The sequence below is a fragment of the Bos javanicus genome, chromosome 9 (genome assembly GCF_032452875.1).
Source record: "Bos javanicus breed banteng chromosome 9, ARS-OSU_banteng_1.0, whole genome shotgun sequence".
Lineage (NCBI taxonomy): Eukaryota > Metazoa > Chordata > Mammalia > Artiodactyla > Bovidae > Bos > Bos javanicus.
In genome coordinates this window covers 41,785,267-41,806,734 of record NC_083876.1, presented here as the reverse complement: position 1 = coordinate 41,806,734, position 21,468 = coordinate 41,785,267, and the positions used below count along the sequence as shown (strand labels likewise).

Here is a 21,468-nt window from a genome sequence, read left to right as displayed (position 1 = left end):
ACCCAGGGATCGAACCCCGGTCTCCTGCATTGGAGGTAGACGCTTTAACCTCTGAGCCACCAGGGAAGCCCCAGAGTAATGGAAATTAAAACAAAAATAAACAAATGGGGTCTAATTAAACATATGAGATTTTGCACAATGAAGGAAACTAAGCAAGGTAAAAAGACAACCCTCAGAATGGGAAAAAGTAATAGCAAATGAAACAACTAATAAAGGGTTAATCTCCAAAATATACAAGCATCTCATGCAGCTCAATACCAGAAAACAATCCCATCAAAAAATAGGTGGAAGACCTAAACAGAGATTTCTCCAAAGAAGACATACAGATAGTTAATAAACACATGAAAAGATGCTCAACGTTGCTCATTATCAGAGAGATGCAAATCAAAACTACAATGAAGTATCATCTCATACCAGTCAGAATGGCCATTATCAATCTACAAAGAATATGTGCTGGAGAGGGTGTGGAGAAAAGGGACTATGCTTGTATTGTTAGTGGGAATGCAAATTGAAAGTGCCAGTATGGAGATTCCTTAAAAAACTAGGAGTAAAACTACTGTATGACCCAGCAGTACTACTACTGGGCATATACCCTGAGAAAACCATAATTGAAAAAGACACAAGTACCCCAAGGTTGATTGCAGCACTATTACAATAGCTAGGACATGGAAGCAATCTAGATGTCCATTGACAGATGAATGAATAAGGAAGTTGTGGTGCATATACACAATAGAATACTACTTAGCTGTAAAAAGGAATGCATTTGAGTCAGTTCAAATCAGGTGGATGAACCCACAGCCTATCATACAGAGTGAAGTAAGTCAGAAAGAAAGACAAATATTGTATATTAATGTATATATATGGAATCTAGAAAGACAGTACTGATAATCCTACCTGCAGGACAGCAAAGGAGATGCAGACATAAAGAACAGATTTTTGAACACAGTAGGGAAGGAGAGGATGGCATGATTTGAGAGAGTAGCATTGAAACATATACATTATCATATGTAAAATAGATAGCTAGTGGGAATTTGCTATATGTCACAGGAGACCCAAAGCCAGTGCTTTATGAGAACCTCAGTTCAGTTCAGTTGCTCAGTCGTGTCCAACTCTTTGCGACCCCATGGACTGCAGCATGTGAGGTTTCCCTGTCCATCACCAATTCCTGGAGCTTGGTCAAATTCGTGTCTATCAAGTTGGTCATGCCATCCAACCATCTCATCCTCTGTCGTCCCCTCCTCTTCCTGCTTTCTATCTTCCTCAGAATCAGGGTCTTTTCAAATGAGTCAGTTCTTTGCATCAGGTGGCCAAAGTATTGGAGCTTCAGCTTCAGCATCAGTCCTTTCAATGAATGTTTGATTTCCTTTACAATTGACTGGTTGGATCTCCTTGCAGTCCAAGGGACTCTCAAGAGTCTTCTCCAACACCATTCAAAAGCATCAATTCTTCGGCGCTCAGCCTTCTTTATGGTCCAACTCTCATCCATACACAACTACTGGGCTTCCCAGGTGGTACTAGTGGTAAAGAACCCACCTGCCAATGCACGAGACATAAGAGATGTGGGTTTGATTCCACATCTTGAGATGCAGGTTCAATCCCTGGGTCAGAAAGATCCTCTGGAGGAAGGCACAGCAACCCACTCCACTATTCTTGCCTTGAGAATCCCATGGACAGAGGAGCCTGGTAGGCTATAGTCCATACAGTTGGACAGAGTCTGAAGAGACTTAGCACTCACACACACTTCAGACTCCGAAGACAACCTTTAGGGCTAAAGTGAAAGCTGTTGGCTGAGCCTCAGCCTGTCACAGTTGATAATGAAATAGATGGTTTTAAAAGTTAACCGAAGAGTCGAGGTCTTTGCCACTAGTTTTTGCCTGACGCTTTGGGGTCGTCTTTGTGTATGGGGATTCCCCAAAGTACCTAAGGTTTGTTTTCTCATTGAAGACTCCAGTCATGATATTTCCATTCATTGATTCTGTGTATAAAATGAAACTCTGGTGTGAAAAACTACTTCATTGGTGTTTGACCTACTGCAGTAAATATATAAATGTATGGATGGTAGTATTTTTGTAATCAAGATTTTATGTAACATTTTGTTGTTTCTCTTTCATTGTTTTTTTTTTTTAAAAGGATCCTGTGGAGCTTTTTCCTTGGACCCTGGTTATCACTGTTACAGGAAATTGCAGCATTTAAAATGTCATAGGATATCTAAAATGGGGGCTGGCAGTTATTATTTGAATAAAAAGATGGATTCAATTTATAGGACTATTCATAGAATTGATGGATAGGATTTCATCTTCCTGACTTCTCTAAAGCAGTTTTCATTCAAAATATTAGCCAAGGATACATGTGGTAAATTATCATCAACAACAATAAATGTGTAGATGACCCTAACATTTCTTTCAGATTTTTAAATCTGTGTGTTGCTAAACAAATTATTGACACTAGCAATGAGAAGGAATGAGCACATAACAACATGGATAAATTTTAGAAAGATTAGAATGAGTTAAAGCAGCAGCAGTATACAAAGGAATATATACTCTATAACTTCATTTTTATGGAGTTTTATGTAAGGTTTTATGGTTTGCTTTGGAGATTTTAGTATATATGCTTAACTTATCACAGTCTACCGTCAAGTGATATTAGACTGTTTCAGGTATAGTGTAAGAACTTACCATAGTATATACCCATTTTTCTTCTTCCAAACTTTGTGCCATTGTTTCCATACACTTTACTTCCATGTTATAAATCCCACAGTATATTGCTATTATTTTAGCTTGAAATTATTACCTTTTAAAAGGATTTAGATAATAATTTTAAAAGGCTCATATTTGCCCAGAGTTGCCATTTCTGGTGCTGTTTACTCCTTTATGTGTTCCAGGGTTCCATCCAATATTATTTTTCTCCGTGAGGACTTCTTTAAACGATTTCTTATGGTTTTGGTGTTTTGGGAATAAATTCTTACAGCGTTTGTATGTCACAGAAAGTCCCTACTTAAGGAGATATTTTTGTACAGGGTAGAATCATATGTTGACAGATTTGTTTCTTTTATTTTGACCTTTAAAAATGTTGCTCCACTGTGTTCTGGCTTGTGTTGTTTCAAATGAGAAGTTAACTATCATTCTAATCCTCCTGTATGTAATGTATCTCTTTTTTCTCTCCTTTCCTTTGGCTATTTTCTATTGCTATGATCTAAAGCTCACTAATATTTTCTTCTGCAGTATCTAATCTGCTGTTATTCCCATCCAGCATATTTTTTGTCTCACATATTATAGTTTCCATTTTGAAAAATTCTTCAGTTTAAAAAATATATATTTTCTTTATTTGATATGCTTGCTCTTCCAGCTGCTTGAACACATAGAATATAGCAAAACTGCTTTAATGTTCTTTTCTTCTAAATTTATTATCTGTGTCATTCCTTGGTCTGTTTCTGTTGACTGATTTTTTTCTTTTTGTTCTGGGCCACATTTTCCTGTTTCCCTGCATGCCCAGTAATTTTTGTTTTTTATTAGATGTCAAACAATATGAATTTTACTTGATTGGATATTGGATATTTTTTGTCCCTATATACATTCTTGAGCTCTATTCTCTTTCTTACAATTTGATTCTTTTAGCTATTGCTTTTAAATTTTGTATGGCAGGACTAGAGCATATTTAGTCTAGGACTAATTTTTCTTGCTACTGAGATAAATCCCTTCTCAATATTCTGCTCAGTACCCTGTATATTTAGAAGTTTTCCAGTCTGTCTAGTAGAGATAGGCACTATTCCTAGCCATGTGTGCACCCCAGTGATGGTTTCCTTGAGTACTTTCAAACGATTCTTCTCTTGGCTTTAGGTAGCTTCCTCACACATATATGCTGATCAGTACTCACCTAGGGACTCAGTTGGGACCCTCAGCAGGTCTTTAGCACTTTTTCACTGAGCAGCTCCCTTTTCTCTGGTACACTGATTGCCCTGTGAACTCTAGCTACTTTTTCTTCCCTAGAGTCTCACCCATCTCCTCAATTGGGGAATCGGAGCCAGGCTTTGCTTGGGTTCCCCCTCCTTGTGCATACATGCTTAAGTTTCCTGTTTTCCAGGCACAAAGTGCATACGTTTCTTATTCTCAGAGAGAACTGTCCCTTTTTTTCTGGTGTCCAGTGTTTATATAAAGCTGTGCTGACCAGAACTAGCATTATGGAATGCCACTCTTGAAGTCTTCCCGCAATAGTGTATTCAAGGAAAGCTTGTTAGAAAATGTGGATTTGAGCAGTAGATTGTATAGAAAAGAAAGTAAAGTCATGAGCTGGGCTCACTCTTGACTGAGCCTGGGAGCTGACATGAGCCTGGGATACCCATGCTTTCTTTCTGCTTCGTGGCACCCTGATTATTTTTCCAAGGGACTCTAGTCCCATTGTTACCTGCAAAGCTGCCTTTGAACCCAGATGAGATGAATAGTTCTCATTCTTTATGTTATGTTTATACCTTGTATCCTTTTATACCCTGTATCATGGTTATGATTGGTGGTTGTGTCTGTCAGCTGCAACAAGTCCAACTGGTTACGCTGTGGTTCTGAAAAAATCTATCAGTTTTAGCCTCATTAAAGATCTTCCTCTGAAATTTCTAGATATACTAATTACTAGCTGGAAATCAGCAAGTTATTTTAAAAAATCCTAGAGCCAGTTTCTTTGTCTGTAAAATGGAGGTAGAAATATTTGCTGTGTAGGAATATTAAGATTGTTGTTTGTGTGAAATGTCTAGCAAATTGCCTGACTCCTGCTAGGTATTCTGCAGATGCTAGTTCCTTCTTTTATTTATTTTTTGTCCTCAGCAATCATTTCAGTGCAAATAATAGGAATACACGAATGTACATTGAATTGATTATAGAATTGTAATATGCCGTCAAATGGACATATTTAATTCACTATAATATCTGCACATTTGGTATAATATTGTTTGAACTCCAGTTAGATTTTTTAAAAGAAGCCAAGTAGCTCTTCCTGCTTACATGGCCTAAAGATGCCATTTTGTTTTAATCTACACTAAAACAAGCATCTCCTGGAAGGGTAAATCAGATTGCTTCCATAGAATCATATAAGTATTTTATGTTAATTTTTAGGAAAACTCCTTTTAATTACCTATCTTAAAAGTTTTTCTTACTCAAAACCCCTATTTCTTATATAAATAGGTGTTATTCATCCTGGTCGTTTTGACAGTGGATTTTAAGGAAAAGATCTACATGTCTGTGGGCATCTCCAAAGTATTTATGTAGATCCTTGTAATTACTTTAAAAGTCCTCTTTGCATGTATTTCATCTGTAAGTATTATTACAGTTATTCACTGTGGAGAATGTAGAGGTCCTTATACCATTCTCAAAAACTGAATGTCCCATGATTCCAGTACTCTGTCTTATATGACCAAGTGCTCATTTAGCTCTGGTTAGTGATCATTTGAAAATTGTAGGCAAGAACTTCTGTTAAATTTTAAAATGCTATTTAGTAAATAATGACAAATGTTGATTTAAATATATTATAAAATCTTTATGTCTAAGAAAAATAATATTAAACAACTAAATATTAAAAATTCTGGTAGCTAAATAACATTTCAAGAGATGTATCTATTGTATTGATAATTAGCATAATATTTGAATTGCAAAAAACTCTTCAGTTTAACGAGTACAGTCCTTTTTCACTTAAGTGTCCTATAAAAACCTAAAGGTTTTCAAGCCAAATGAATTCTGTTTAGAATTTTGTTTAGAAAATACTTCCCAGATCATGAAATTTGAATTATATATCCTTTTAAAGGCTGATTTTTTAAAAGTTAAACCTTTAAAACTTAAATCTCAAAGATTTAAAGGCATTATTATTGTACTTTAATTTTGCTCGGTGGAAATCTTTTAATCAAGAATATTACAAGTGGGCCTTTACATTTCTCATAGCCATTAACCTTCTGAATGGTGCATGCCTATTAAACTACATCTTGAATGAATGCATGCTAAGTTGCTTCAGTTGTGTCCAGACTCTGCGACCCCGTGGACTGTGGCCTGCCAGGGTCCTCTGTACATGGGATTCTCCAGGCAAGAATACTGGAGTGGGTTGCCTTGCCCTCCTCCAGAAACTACATCTTAGGGTGTGCTGTATATGTCCATTCAAAAAGATTTTGTGAGTAAGACCAAAAGCCAAAACGTTACTTAACATAGATAAACTTTCATTAGTGTAATATTTTGGTTTTAATTCTGTAACATTTCATTTTTTTTTATATTCACTAGTGTTGTGTATGTTTCTTTCCCTAATAAATTTTCAAAGAGCTTATTAAGTCATAACTGACATACAATAAATGGCATGTTTTTAAAGGATACAATAATAATACAATAATTCAGGACTTCCCTGGTGGCTCAGATGGTAAAGTGTCTGTCTACAATGCAGGAGACCTGGGTTCGAGCCCTGGGTTGGGAAGATTCCCCTGGAGAAGGAACTGGCAATCCACTCCAGTACTCTTGCCTGGAAAATCCCATGGATGGAGGAGCCTGGTAGGCTACAGTCTATGGGGTTGCAAAGAGTTGGACAGGACTGAGTGACTTCACTTTCACTTTTACTTTCAATACAATAATAGTGACATAGGTATACATCTGTGAAATCACCACCACAATCAATATAATTAACATTTCCATCACATCCCCAATGTTCTTCCTCCCTTTTTTCATCTCTCCCTACCATCGCTGTCCCAATCTGTCCCTTCTTGAGAAAACTGATTTGCTTTGTATTGCTATAGATGAGTCAGCTTTTTTAGAGTTTTTATACATGGGATCACACATTCTGGTACTCTTTTTTTAAGGGGTGGAGGGTATTACTTCTTATACTCTGTATAATTATTTTAAGATCCATCTATTTTTTGGTATGCATTAATAGTTTGTCTTTTTTATTGCTGAGTACTATTTCACTATGCAGATGTGCCACAATTTGTCCATTCACCTAATGATGGCCATCTGGATTCCTTCCAGTCTTTGGCTGTTACAGATAAAGCTACAGTTTCTAGCTGTTATGATAGAGCTGCTTGTAAACATTGTGTGTGTTTAAAAATTATTTCATTTTTGATTTTTACTACTTACTGGCAGTCATGACCGTTGACTCTTTATCACATAGCAATATTTTTATGCACATTCCCTAGCAACTTTATAATTAGGGAAGACTATGAAAACATCTTACTTTAAACCCATTTCCTACATTTTACCCATTTTACTCATTTGATATATTGATTATAGGAAAAAAAGACCTCATTTTGAATTTTGAGATCCTCACAGTCTGGCTAGTATTATCTTACTTTTTGTAATATCACTAAATAAGAATTTTAAATGTAACTGAATTTAAAGCCTGTAGTCCTTAATTAACCAAAGAGCTTATGCAAATACTTTCTCCGCTATAATGATGTTATGATGAATATTTTTCTAAAGAGAATAAATGTTTTCTAATGACCATATTTTATTTCCAGAAGTAAGTGTGGCAGTTGAAATCTTAGTTATTAAATTTTCTTTAAACAAAAAAATACAGAAAGGAGCCTATAATGCAATACTTAAAAAGGAAAATTGAGACATTAACTTGTAATTTTTATCACTTGGAAGACTTTACTGTTATCTTTATACTTTTTTATTTTTTAAATCTTATTACTTTATAGAGTTGACTTTTAAAAGGAATGCTTTATTTATTTTGGCTGTGGCATGCAGCTTGTGGGATCTTAGTTCCCCTACCAGGGATTGAACTTGGGCCCTCGGCAGTGAGAGCACAGAGTCTTAACCAATGGACTGCCAGGGAATTTCCTAAAAGGAATGTTTAATATGCAATAAAATTTCAACCTTCTGAAAAAATATTCCAAGTCTCCATTTTTAACAAAAAGTATGCAGAGCTTAAAATTTGTTTCCTTATTCCTACTTACTGGTCCTTAATAATGTGTGCTTATGTGTGTGTATATGTGTATGAACATATACCGTGGCACATATATAAAGCAACATTCTAAGACAGTAAAAACTACCTGTTTACGATATAGAACTATGTTAAATTTATAGTCTATTAAGAATGGAGTTTTAATCTTTAGGTAGTTTCTTTCTTTTTTCCTTCAATTTTGGCTGCGCTGGGTCTTCATTGCAGTGCACAGGCTCTTTGTGGCACACAGGCTTTTCTGTGGTCGCAGCACGTGGGCTCAGAGTTATGGCATGCAGGTTCTCTAATTGCAGTATGCAGGTTCTCTAGTTGTGGCACGCAGGCTTAGTTGCCCTGTGGTATGTGGAATCTTAGTTCCCCGACCAGGGATTGAACCTGCATACCCTGCATTGGAAGCCAGATTCTTAACCACTGGACCACCAAGTAAGTCGTTAGGTAGTTTCTTTTAAAGTAGAGTGTCCCTAATGTTATTTACTTTAATGACAAATATATAACTTTGACACAAATACATACACAGTTCTATCTACTGGTATGTTCTCTTAAAAGGCACTGTATTACACAGTTTTCTGTACTGAGAACTTTTATTATGAGTGAGGTAAGGGGGATATAATTTGTTTCCTGATAGAATCTAGGTGTTCAAATATTAATAATTTTAAATAGATCATCTTTTTATGTTGAGTTATTGATTTAGGATCATTTGTGATATTGTCCAAATTTTTTGCTTGCATTTTATTATAGTTTAAAGCTAATTTGGTCGAAGGTCTTTTGATGTTCTTTCTATGATTGTTATTTTTTTCTATTTTTAAGAACATAATAAATTTTGTATAGTACCAGAATAGAGATGAATTTTGGTTATTTTTATTCTCCTTCACTTTTTTATTTTTTTCATCAGTAGAAAGCTTTATTTGCTAGGCTAAAATATAACCTAACATTATGATTTAGGCTAAGTGAAAAGCTAATACTAATTTTTTCTTTCAGATCTCTATAAAAATGGACTCCAAAGAGCTAATTTTGTCCCATTCATAGCTGTCCTGAAGGTAAGAAAAATCACTTACTTGTGTTTAGTGACTAATATCATATTGATTGGTAATCAAAGACTTTTACAGGATCACTATGGTCTTGCATTCAAATAGAATTTATTTTGGTATTTATAGTAATAGTTAAAGATACTAAAGAAGAAAGAAATCTTTTTTATATAGTATTCATCAATTTGTATGCAGGAAAAATTGCAAAATATGGTATAAATTATTGTCTAGCTGAAACATTTGATAGTTTGCATTTTATGAATGTTAATTTGAGGTTTGCTCATAAATATTATAGTGGAATGTTTGAACTTATACATTGGTTTCTGAAAAAATATTTAATGTTCCTTGTTTCCTTCCGGTTAATGGCCATTAACATGTTTTCCCAGCTATTAAAGTTTCTATTTTAGAGTAGCATTATTACAAAAATATTCTAATATATTTAAATGTGATTGCCATCAAGTTATCATGAAATTATGTCAAGTTGAGGCACATCGTTTAAATATTTGTGTATATCACCACTGCATAGAGTTTAAAATAGTCTTCATTACAATATGATTAAGAATAAAGTAGCCACTTTTTTCACTGTTAATTTTAATAATTTTTAATGTAATTATTTAATAATGATTCTACCAATATTTATTGGGAACCTACTATGTGCAAAGTACTACATTAGGTATAATGGATAATATGTAATAAGTAAGTTGTGTTTCTTGCAAGTCATTTATAATCTAGTTGGGTATATACTATGTACCCAAATACCTCTAACAAGCAGAATGTGATAAGTATCAGAAAGAAGCACATATGCCCAAATATAATTCCTGTAATTCTCAGGTACATTTTTCACCGTCCATAAAAGCATATCCAAAGAAAGGATAGAACTGTATTTTTTTTAAAGACATAAAACTCAAAAATTCTTACCAAGAAGGAGGAGTAAAAACATTTATTTTCAAATATTCTGAAGATGTAGTCAGACAATCTTTTTGAAATATACTTCAGTGGGAGCTATTGTTAGTGCCAAACTTTATTCCCTGTGCTATCCAAACATCTGTTTCCTTGACCAGTTTTAGGCTCCCAGAGGATTTTAATTTCTCTGAGATATTTATAGATGTAGGAAAAAGTACTTTTTGAAGATTTATGCTGTTAATAATTTTTTCCCCTTTATATTCTTATTTTACATTTGAGGAGAAGGTAGATTTGCAGTATTTTCTCCACCTGGGAATCTAAAGTAATATGGTGTACGTAGATACCAAAATATAAACAGGGAAGCTAAGAAAAATAGATGCTAAAAATAGTTTCTTCATGTAGCATAAAACACACAAAGTATAAAGGGAAGGCTCACAGAATGTGACAAAAGGTTCTCAGACATCTTTGTAGCTATACATTTTTTTAAACCCCAAACCTTAGTTTTTGTGATATTTTAATATATCATTGCTAATAGGCAACAAAATTGGCCAGGTTGAATTTAATTCCTTCCCTTTCCTACCCTTAATTTTTTTTTCTTTTTGTTATTTGGAAACCCAGCCATATTTTTCCATAGATACAAAAATATAAATGGAATAACTATAAAAACAAAGGAAAAAGAAAGCAGTGATGGGAATGTCTTTCTCTCCCATGTTTAGAGGATTTGTTAAGTAAATTATAGTATGGTCACATGAGGGGAAATAGTATAGTTATTTAGAATGACATTTTCAAAAATTGTGTGATAATGTAGAATAATGCTCAAGGATAATATGAGTGGAAAAATACAACGTAAGTATATCTATTACTCTTCTTGGAAATAATATATATACATAGAAAATACTGAAAATAAATATCCCTAAATGTAAACAGAACTTTTTTCTGAATGATAAGATTATAGATGATTAAAATTATCTGTTTTAGACCTTTCAGAGATTTCTGGAATGATATTGAATTATTTTTATAATAAAAACTTTTTAGTGTAAGTAAATTTTTACCCACCCTTCCTAGAAAATCAGCAGACCTGAATAAGACTACCCATATTAAAAACTGAGAAATCAGCAGAAGGTAAAATGAACTGAACATGGGTTCCATGTAGAGACTATTGAAAAAATGAAATGGCAGCAATAAGAAGGAAGTATCAGGAGTAGATGGGGGAAAGGTAGGCATGAACTAAACAAGTAAGAACACATGAAAACTTGCTTTAGAAGAATTATCCCAGGAAATGGCAGATTTTTTCCAGTTAAAACTTTGCTATATTTTAAAAGAAACTAAAGTTATGGTACCAATGAAATAAGAAACCAGAGATGAAAAACTGTAAGATTAGATGAAAAATAGGCTGGCAGAGCTAAGAAAAGACTGAAGGCAGACCCATTAAAAAGTGAAAAGCATCTTACTAAAAGTAAGTCAGTGAATCAACACTACTGGAAATAAAACCAGTGATAAAGAGATCAGACTTATGAAAAGAAATCACACAAAATGAAGCCAAAATAGTCAGAAACTAAAAACTATTACAGCGAAGGTGTTAGTATGGAAACTAGACAACAGATCAAATATTCACATAGTTTGTATTTCTAGAAAAGAAAACATAAAGATAAAATAGAAGAATAATGTGCTTTTCTGGTGTAAAATTAAACTTAAAGGATAGAGAATCCTACAGTTATATAGAAGAAGAACCAATGGGGAAAAAAATCAAGCTGGACTGAGACTTTTTCACCTAAAGTTGGTTCTGAAATAGTGTAGAATAGTTTTTACTAAATTGAAAAAGAATAGATGTACCCTCTTGTCAACTGCCACTGTTATGAAAATCCAAGCCCAAAATGTGTATTTTTGGATATATGGTAATGCAAAAATTGCAATCCTCATGAAGCTTCCTGAACAAACTAAGATTTTGCCCAGTCAAAATTAATAAATTATTAATGGAGATATTATGGTAAGAATATATTGGTGGTGGTCACTGAATTTGATTAAATAGTGTCTTCGGTATTGTCTACAATCAGACAATAAAGTTTTTTTTTTTTTTTTTCATTTCATGTGTGAACTTCTGTAATTAAGCTAACTACAGAATGCAGAGTATAAAAAAAGAGACCTCAGCCCACACTAGCAGTTTGAGTAGAGGACATGGCACATGTCAGGAGTATTTCCAAAGAGCAGGTTATGAAAAATAAGTTACCAGACAAAGCAGGAAAGGGCATTCAACTTAGAGGAAAAAGCACATGGGAAAAGCATGAGAATTATATAGATTAAAAATGTTGTGCTTAGTACTCAGCTCATTGAATTTTCATATAATAGTAACTACTGTTCTTCTGTTTACTTGAGGTTTGGGATTTTATTTAAAACTCAGATTCCCTTCACCCAAAATAAAAGCAGAGTATGTTTTGTATGTAAGTATAAAGAAAAAAACATTTTGGCAGTTAACATTTCCTTATTTATATAAAAAGATGGTTAATATTATGATTATTGTGCCTACTTGAAACTTCATATCACTTAATATTCTGATTTTGATGATTTATTCTTGAAGAATCTCTGTCTTGATTTTAATAAAACCTAGGTAATTCTTTTGAAGTATGTGAACAGATACAGTTGTGAAAGCATTTGTCGTTATCTACATAGCACCAGTTTATAAAATTAAATACATCTGTCTCAGTCTCTGCACTGCAGTATTTTAGAGTAGACTGATAATCTGTTCCAGGGGTTAATAAACTACAGACAGTGGTCAGATCTCACTTGTGCCTGTTTTGGTAAATAAAGTTTTATTGAAAAGCTTAATGCGCGTTTCTTTATATGTTGTCTATTTCTGTTTTCCCACTGTCATTGCAGAGTTGTGTGATTGTGGCAGAGAAGTATGGTCTTTAAAGCCTGAAATGTTTACTCTCTGGCTTTTTAAAGAATTTCTTACCCCTAATCTATGCAATATACAAAGGACAGAGAGACAAACAACTGTTAAAAATAACACACTAAATAGCACTTGTTTTCTATAAACTTGCTCTATGTGGCGGAAAACGTGTCAGCATAGATTCATTAGAAGGTCTTGGAGAAGGTGACATTTTGAGAACTTGCTGGATAAATGGTTGACTGAAGGGAGAATGCTTGATGAACTAAAGGCAAGAGAGTGGGCCAGCATCAGCTTCAAATAATTTGGTAACCTGAGAAATATCAGCTTTGTTAGAATGTCTTCTGTTGTATACATTTAAAAAGAATAATGTCTTAATTTGAGCATAATCTCACTGCGTTGCATGCATTATTTGAAACTACTGAAGTTAAAAGAAAAAGGGGACCAATTGATATTTTGGTCCTAAGAAAGTTTCTTGGGTTAATTTCATCTAGACTATTATTGGCCTCCTTGATAAATGAATTGCCTGGCAAACACTGCTCTTCCCATTTGGTCAAATCTTGCACTCTCATATTTTGGAGGATGTTTTCTGTTTGGGTTAAAAAAAATCTCTCTCTGTTCACTCCATCACTTACACCCACATCAACCATTTTGTTTGATAAATTCTGTAATGAGCCCTGAAAGAGATAAATGCTATCATAATTTTTAGAGTTAAAAAAAACTCCGTGTGAATTTCATTAACTTTCTTTTTATGATTTTCTTACTTCATTTAACAGTATGGACAAATCTAAAATAATTCCCCTTGGGAAATATTCTTATGCAATATAAAAATGTAGTGTTTTTGCCACATGGTAATAGATTCTATTGTCAATAATATAGCACTTTAACTCTCATTGATAGTAACATTTTAGAAAACTATTTCTTAAGTTTTTTATTTCTGTTTAAAATTAAGAGAGTTAGATGATTAATAGATTATTGAAATGATAACTGTAAGTTGATCAAAAATAACCAACAAGGGATTCGACAGTATAATTCTCTCTTTGATGAGTGTCAGATGAAGAAATTAGAAAAAAACAAGATACTAATATTAACATTTATAAATGTGAATTTTCCCTTTCCTGATGAAGACTTGCCCCTTTGGAAAGCATCATAATCTGCTTTAGTTTAACATTTGTTGAGTTGAAATATGCAGTACATAAAAATACTTTGTAATCTAAGGTAGTAATAGTTTTGTTATTATTATGATTTTTATAATATTTGTTTAATGTTCAAGCAATGACTTCATTTCTTCTACTTGGTTGTTAATGTTTCTAAGCTGTTATGCATCCTTTATTTAAAACTTAAAATAAATTTAGCTAGGTACTAGCTTTTGTGTTTTTGTTTCCTGAGGAATTTTTCCTGAGGGATTTTATACCTACTGTGAACTCTTTGAGGCTATTACCATGGTGTGATCTCTAGTTATAAACTAGCAAAATTGTGTATAACCCTTATATAAAGTGCTTCAGTGTTCAGCCTTTGTTCAGCCACCTGCATTAGGATTTATAGACTTGCTAAGTGTATGTTTGCGTTTTTTTCCTGCCACAATTTTCATTTCATTGGTGAAATTGATTTGTCAGTTTGTTCATTACCACTTTCAATACTGGAGCTTTCACAGGGCTAAATAATCAGAATCAGCCTTTGAGGTCAGTGTCAGCCCCGCTGACCTCTACTGTGTTGTCACCTGAGTCAGCCTAGCAAGGATTAACCCTTTGTTAGTGTGATAATGTCTTTACTTATGAGTTGGCTTTTTAATACTTAAGATTGAAAGAAACAAAAAACAGAACAAAAGTAATAAACTGAACTCCAAAAGTGAAAAGAGTTTTGGCTTTCCCCTACAAATCACTGAAGTATTTATTTGAATTTTAGTATTTAATATTTTAAGATATAAAAATTACTGTTTGACTTGTAAAATATTCCTATAATTGCCAAGTTTGAGGCAAATAAAGTACTTAAATTACCTGAGATATTTTTATAAACCTATTTTATATATATTTGAGGAAAAATATTTTTTAAAAATTGGCTTCAGTACAAGCACTAAGCTTTATATGTAGTAGTGTTTTGTGCTGTGTCCATGAAATTAAGAAGTATCTAGAATAAAAATTGTTGTTAAAGGACTTAAAATGTAATTCTTGTCCATCTTCATACCAGAATGTATACCTTCTATTAGTCTGAGCCTACCTATGTAAATGTAACTTGGGGTGTATGCCTTTTAAAATATTATTTCCCATAAATATCTTATATAAAATGAGAATAATGATTTCCCATGAAATATTTAAATATATATTTGTATCTGTATAATTATGTATAAAATATATATAACTACATATTTATATCAAACTGGAATATAGCAAGGTATTGCTTATATGTAAAACACGTACTGTTTAGGTCCTGAATTCTCTTCTCTTAGAATAATAAATAGTTATTTTTGGTTAAATTACAAGAAATCAATTCTTTGATGACGAAAATGGTTTAAGGGAAGTGTGTCTTAAATATGAATTAGTTGTTTCTTTGACTCATGAGACAAATTAGTTTAATTACATGTGGCAATTTTCTTGGCTAGTGATGTAATGTGAAATAAAATTCTCCCTTTCCCCTCCCTGAAAACTCAAGCCAATTAATAGAACTTTTAAGCTCTTTGTCATAGGCCACCATGGAGGTCTGCAGAGAAGAACTTTAATCCAATAAACATTTCATTTAGATCATGAAAAGAAAGCCTGAGGAGAAGCTCCTGTAAGAGAGGGTGTTACTATGATTCCAGCCATGAAGAGATGTGAGGAATTTGCCAAATTAACCAAGAGGTCCTCATATTTAACGCATAAATGTGTCAAAACTAACAGAATAATTATTTAATTTGCTTGAACTCTATATTGAGAAAACTCTAAAAAGCCATGACTGTTTTCTTCAAAGCCTTCACTGTTGGGCTGGATGGACAGGGCAAAGGGAGGTTGTGAGAAATCCAGATAGCAAATAACACTGGCCGGAGCTGGTCAGAAAAGGGAATAGATAATTAGACGTAATTAGCGTGTATGAATTGTTGTCTCTCTGCCCTTAGCTTGAATAAATTTTGAAGAAAAAACCCTAGTGGTGAAAATCCTTTGATGTAGGAAGAGTCATTGTGGCTTGGCAGCATAAAGGCAGTGTTTTATACTGCTTACATAATGGTGGTGATACAGAAAGAGTGAATGGATTCGCACTCCCCTGTCTGCTTTATAGCTAGGACTTTTGGATTCTCTTGAAACAAAATGCATCACAAGTTTTCGGTTGCTAGTAATGAGGTAGCAGCAGACCTCATCAGTGCTCAGAGGAAGCCATCTTTAGCTTTTGTTTAAATCTTAATCACATTTTTTTTTTCCTTTCTGGGAAATCTGTTTTCTTGAATCAAAACTTCTTTTCTCTGCTTTGCTTGTGCCTCCAATAAGATAAAGGAATAATGTTCAAGAAAACTTAATAGAAGAGTCAAACAAAAATTATCACATTAAAGACTTATTTTTTTTTGTTTTTAATTCCATGTATAAAAGATGCTTATTATATTACTTTTTGCCTCATATTGGTAACATTTTAGTGAGGCTGCTTTATAATATGCATGAGAAAACATATAGTGATTTTAGATTGACTTTCAAAAGAATTTACTTTTCAAATTGAAATTACACAAAGTAAAATGATAACTACGTTTCTATTTCACTGTAGTTAAGTTTTTAAATGGAAATCAGTTTGGTTTAAAAATATCACTCAGTAGATTTACCATAAACTTTACTTAACTTGAGGTACTTATTGGAAATCCAGGTTTGGGAATCTGGTTCTGTATGGGTATTCGATATCTACTACTGGAAACACAAGAAATATCCTTGAGAAAGCATTGCATTTATTTTCAAATTTTCTAAGACCTGAGACAGTAAATCATCTAAAATGTAATAACAATTTATTCAGGTAGTTGAATTATGTTACTTTTGACTATCTAAAATATTTTTAAAAATTAGTCCTCAGCAAAAAGAGAAATTAGTGGGAGTGGCTAAAACACTTTACATATTATCTTCAATATCAGAATAGTATCTCTAAGTTTATATTTCTGATTAATTTTTACCCTGTTCCATCAGCTCTTTTGGAATTGTAGTTTTTAAAAATTTGCCCTTCAGATACTTCAGTGTTCAGATTTCCTTCTAATTAATATCCTTCTTTTAGCATATTTTATTTAAAAGATTTTCTGTGGTAGTTGTCAGTGATCCATTTCTTAATGTGTAATCTGTGAATCTATTTTTATAAGTACTGCTTTGCTTTAGTGTATTTTTGTTCTGACATTTTGATTCTGGATAGACTTCTTTCAAGCCACAATGCTCTGAGATGCTTTGGCTACTTAACCCGTTTTGCATATTGTGCCATTTGTAGAATAAAGTAGCCTTTTATACTTGAAGTTGATTTGAACTCTGAAAGGCAACACCTGAACATCTCACAAAACTGGATAATTATGGCTGATTGTGTTTTTCAGGTATAGGTCACAGGAAATTCATTTGGGGTAAAGTATGTACAAAGCTAAGAAATATGCAGATTTTCTGTTGTAGGATTGTGTAAAAATTATTTACAGTTAATACTTGCATAAAGGTTAGAAAGGTTGATGAAGTGATATTTAGTTTTGCTTTACTATTCACTGCATGTCAGAATGTAATTATGACTGATTCATGAAACTGTCTTAGAAACGAACCATCTTTATTAAAATGCTGATCAAGATAAGAGCTGACAGTAATAAAGAATAGAACATTTTAGTCTTGTTGCTTTTGAATGATTGCTAATTACCCCAGAGGTCATGTATAGTGCTTGGTAGGATTCATTGACATTATTTCTTTTAAGTCTGCTGTTTCAACAACATCTGAGCATGAAGACGCAAACTGTATGCATATTGAACAATAGTTTGGCCAAGTTTTTAAGCCTTCAAGATATCCAAGAAATATTTTTCTGCTATAATAAGTTTAGCTTCTTTCTCAAAATTATAGTATTTCAGGGGTGCTTGGTCCAAAATACTTTATATATTTATTTACTACTGATTGTAGTAACTGATCTATACCTCCCATTTTTAAGTTGGTGTTAAATAGTATATGTAGGTTATTGAGACAATGAATATACAGACAAGCACATAAAATTAGTAAGAACAAAATGTAGATTGGCACTTAAATTAGACTTAATAGAAAAGACTTCTTAATGTGTAATTAGAATGTACCCTTAATATCTGTGGTTAGTGTTCAATTTGTTTTTGTGGTTATTAAATGTAAATTTTGTAATTTGTTTCTAAAGACATGTGGAAGTCCTTTTAGTGTATTCCTCAGCCAATAGTGAATGAATAATAATTGCTGGGTTTCATAGATTATAAAGATATAGCTCATCAACTGAATAAACTCTGGCATAATGTCTAAAATAACTTAAATTATTAAAACTCTTAAAACTGAAAGTAGAAGAAACCATGTAGTCATGTCACATATTTACATGGTTTCCATGATATAACAGAAAAAACAATGGATTGAGAAGGCTGTCTGTTGTGAACCTGGCTCTGTTATTGACTTTGGGCAAGTTTTAAGTCCTAAGCTAGCTAGTCTACAGAAGTGTGATTGCCCAAGAAGCTCAAATATTACACCTTTGTAAGATAAAATAGAAGATAACAATATTTAGATTTTGACATGCACTTAATAATGCTTAGTCACTGTTGCAGTGAGGAATATTGTCCTGAGATGAATCTTGCCATCAAGGAAATCAAATTCTAGTCAATTTAGAATTAGAAACACCAATAAATAATTATAGGAAAAATATCATGCTACAGTACAAAATGAGTGAAGAATGATTAAATGTATGTTGGGAGATTACAGTGTTAACAGTTATATAAAACAACAGTGTATTAAAATAAAGCACAAATTCTAAATAAGTTTTCTACCTTCTATACTGCTGGTAATTTGGGGGGAATGAGTGAATGACATGGAAATTTATGTGAATTTTGAATGGACTCCTTTTAAGTGTCTACAAATTTCAGAAGGTCGATGAAACTGGAGCTTTGTTTTGCCTTTAAAATTAAAAAAATTTTTTTTTGCTTTCTTTGTGTTTTGTTTTTTGTTTTATGTGTTTGGCCTTTTAATTTCTCTATTTGGATGTATCACTACCATCATTCTTAGTTTAATAATCATGCTTATGATATGATACTATCGTGCTCTAATTGGAATGAAGCAGAGGCTTTCTTGAGAAAACTGCACAAGGTTTAGAAGGGAGAAGGTGAAAGCAGAGGAGGGAAGCTAAAAATAGTTTCAGTGTATGTGGGAAGTTACCTGGCATGGAACTAAATAAGGTATGAGTAGTGAGAGATGAGAAATACAGAACAGAAAATGTACAGAAACTCTTTTTGAAAGAGGAGAAAGGGAGTTGGAAAGGAATTGTGCTCTTAAATTTTAACTGGAGGTTAAGGAGGGCCTATTTAACTTTGGAATATCCTCACTATGTGTGGAAGGCAGACTGCAAACACAGGGATATACATGTTAGACATTTTGTAATTTGGGGGTGGTTGTAAATAGGATGATAATTCACACTGTTTAACAACTGGTACAGCATTGACAGACCAATCAGAACAGGTGCTGGCCTATGAACAGCCTGTCATGCCATACTGGTATGAGCTAGTGAGTGCCCGCCTTGCCTGTAAATAAAAGCATGTATATATGCGTGTACGTACAGGGTGTCAGTTTGAAGGAGAAACGTTTATCTTACCGCCTTGTGGTGCAGTGGAGGTAACTGACTCATGCGTAAGGTCACCCAGCTACTGGCAGAGCTGACTCTAGGTTTCCTGCTTTTTATTGAGAGTTCTTTCTTCCAAACCATGTTGCACGGTGTGTGTGTGTGTGTGTGTATTAACATTATATATTCATTATATTTATATATTATAATCTTACTGTCATTGGGTAGAATTAATTATATTTTCAGTTGCTTTTATCAATAAGGTACTTTTTATCCTTTACCTTTGGTTATATGCAATGATAAATATAGTGATATCTCAATATTGTTTTAGCTAATAGCTTAAACTTTACTCTTCAGATCTTTTATCAGTGATAAGAATAAGCTGAAAGATTGCATTTGTCTTCTTTCCCTTCCTCTTTTCATCTTCAAATAAAAGTGCCAATGAACAGTGAAGTGACAAAAAGTTGAGCAAATACAATGAAGAAAGAGCAGAACCAGAGTTTAGAATATTTATAAATGCTGCCCTGGTTACTGAAAGTCTTCATAATGAACTCTCTGAAAATAGAAATATATTATTGAGGTTTCATTTTTCTTATTATTCTGGAAGTTGTGATTATAGTGTGAATGAATTGTGTGCATTATGGACTTTGCATATTTATAGTGCAGTTATATATTTTGAGATAGAAAAGTTATTTACCTCTGATTATTGTTTAGGAGAAGGAAAAATATTGTGGATAAATTTATTCAAATTGAAAAAATAGAGTTTGCAAAACTACATATATAGTGGTAAGTTCCTGTTCACCTGGGAATGTATTACACAGTTCCTTTTTGTGGGAGAAAATGAAAGCTTATAGGAGCTGCAGTTTGCATTTGGTAGCAAGCACTGCTTGTGGCTCAGCTGGTAAAGAGAATCTGCCTGCAATGCAGGAGACCTGGGTTTGATCCCTGGGTTGGGAAGATCCCCTGGAAAAGAGAAAGGCTATCCACTGGACATGGAACAACAGACTGGTTCCAAATAGGAAAAGGAGTACGTCAAGGCTGTATATTGTCACCCTGTTTATTTAACTTCTATGCAGAGTACATCATGAGAAACGCTGGACTGGAAGAAATACAAGCTGGAATCAAGATTGCCGGGAGAAATATCAATAACCTCAGATAGGCAGATGACACCACCCTTATGGCAGAAGGTGAAGAGGAACTCAAAAGCCTCTTGATGAAAGTTAAAGTGGAGAGTGAAAAAGTTGGCTTAAAGCTCAACATTCAGAAAACGAAGATCATGGCATCCGGTCCCATCACTTCATGGCAAATAGATGGGGAAACAGTGGAAACAGTGTCAGACTTTATTTTTCTGGGCTCCAAAATCACTGCAGGTGGTGACTGCAGCCATGAAATTAAAAGATGCTTACTCCTTGGAAGGAAAGTTATGACCAACCTAAATAGCATATTCAAAAGCAGAGACATTACTTTGCCAACAAAGGTCCGTCTGGTCAAGGCTATGGTTTTTCCAGTGGTCATATATGGATGTGAGAGTTGGACTGTGAAGAAGGCTGAGTGCCGAAGAATCGATGCTTTTGAACTGTGGTGTTGGAGAAGACTCTTGAGAATCCCTTGGACTGCAAGGAGATCCAACCAGTCCATTCTACAGGAGATCAGCCCTGGGATTTCTTTGGAAGGAATGATGCTAAAGCTGAAACTCCAGTACTTTGGCTACCTCATGCGAAGAGTTGACTCATTGGAAAAGACTCTGATGCTGGGAGGGATTGGGGGCAGGAGGAGAAGGGGACGACAGAGGATGAGATGGCTGGATGGCATCACTGACTCGATGGACGTGAGTCTGAGTAAACTCCGGGAGTTGGTGATAGACAGGGAGGCCTGGCGTGCTGTGATTCATGGGGTCGCAAAGAGTCAGACACGACTGAGCGACTGATCTGATCTGATCTGATCCACTCCAGTATTCTGGCCTAGAGAATTCCATGGACTGCATAGTTCTTGGTGTCGCAA

General features: G+C 33.9%; 1 protein-coding gene across 1 annotated transcript in view; it reads left to right on the top strand.

Annotated features, from left to right (window-relative positions):
* AFG1L (AFG1 like ATPase) overlaps positions 1-21,468 on the top strand; it is a 198,098-nt gene that overhangs the window by 82,280 nt on the left and 94,350 nt on the right. Inside the window, exon 7 of the mRNA XM_061427653.1 lies at positions 8,893-8,951. Coding sequence (XP_061283637.1) covers positions 8,893-8,951 — 59 coding nt within the window. The remainder of the gene's footprint in view (positions 1-8,892; positions 8,952-21,468) is intronic.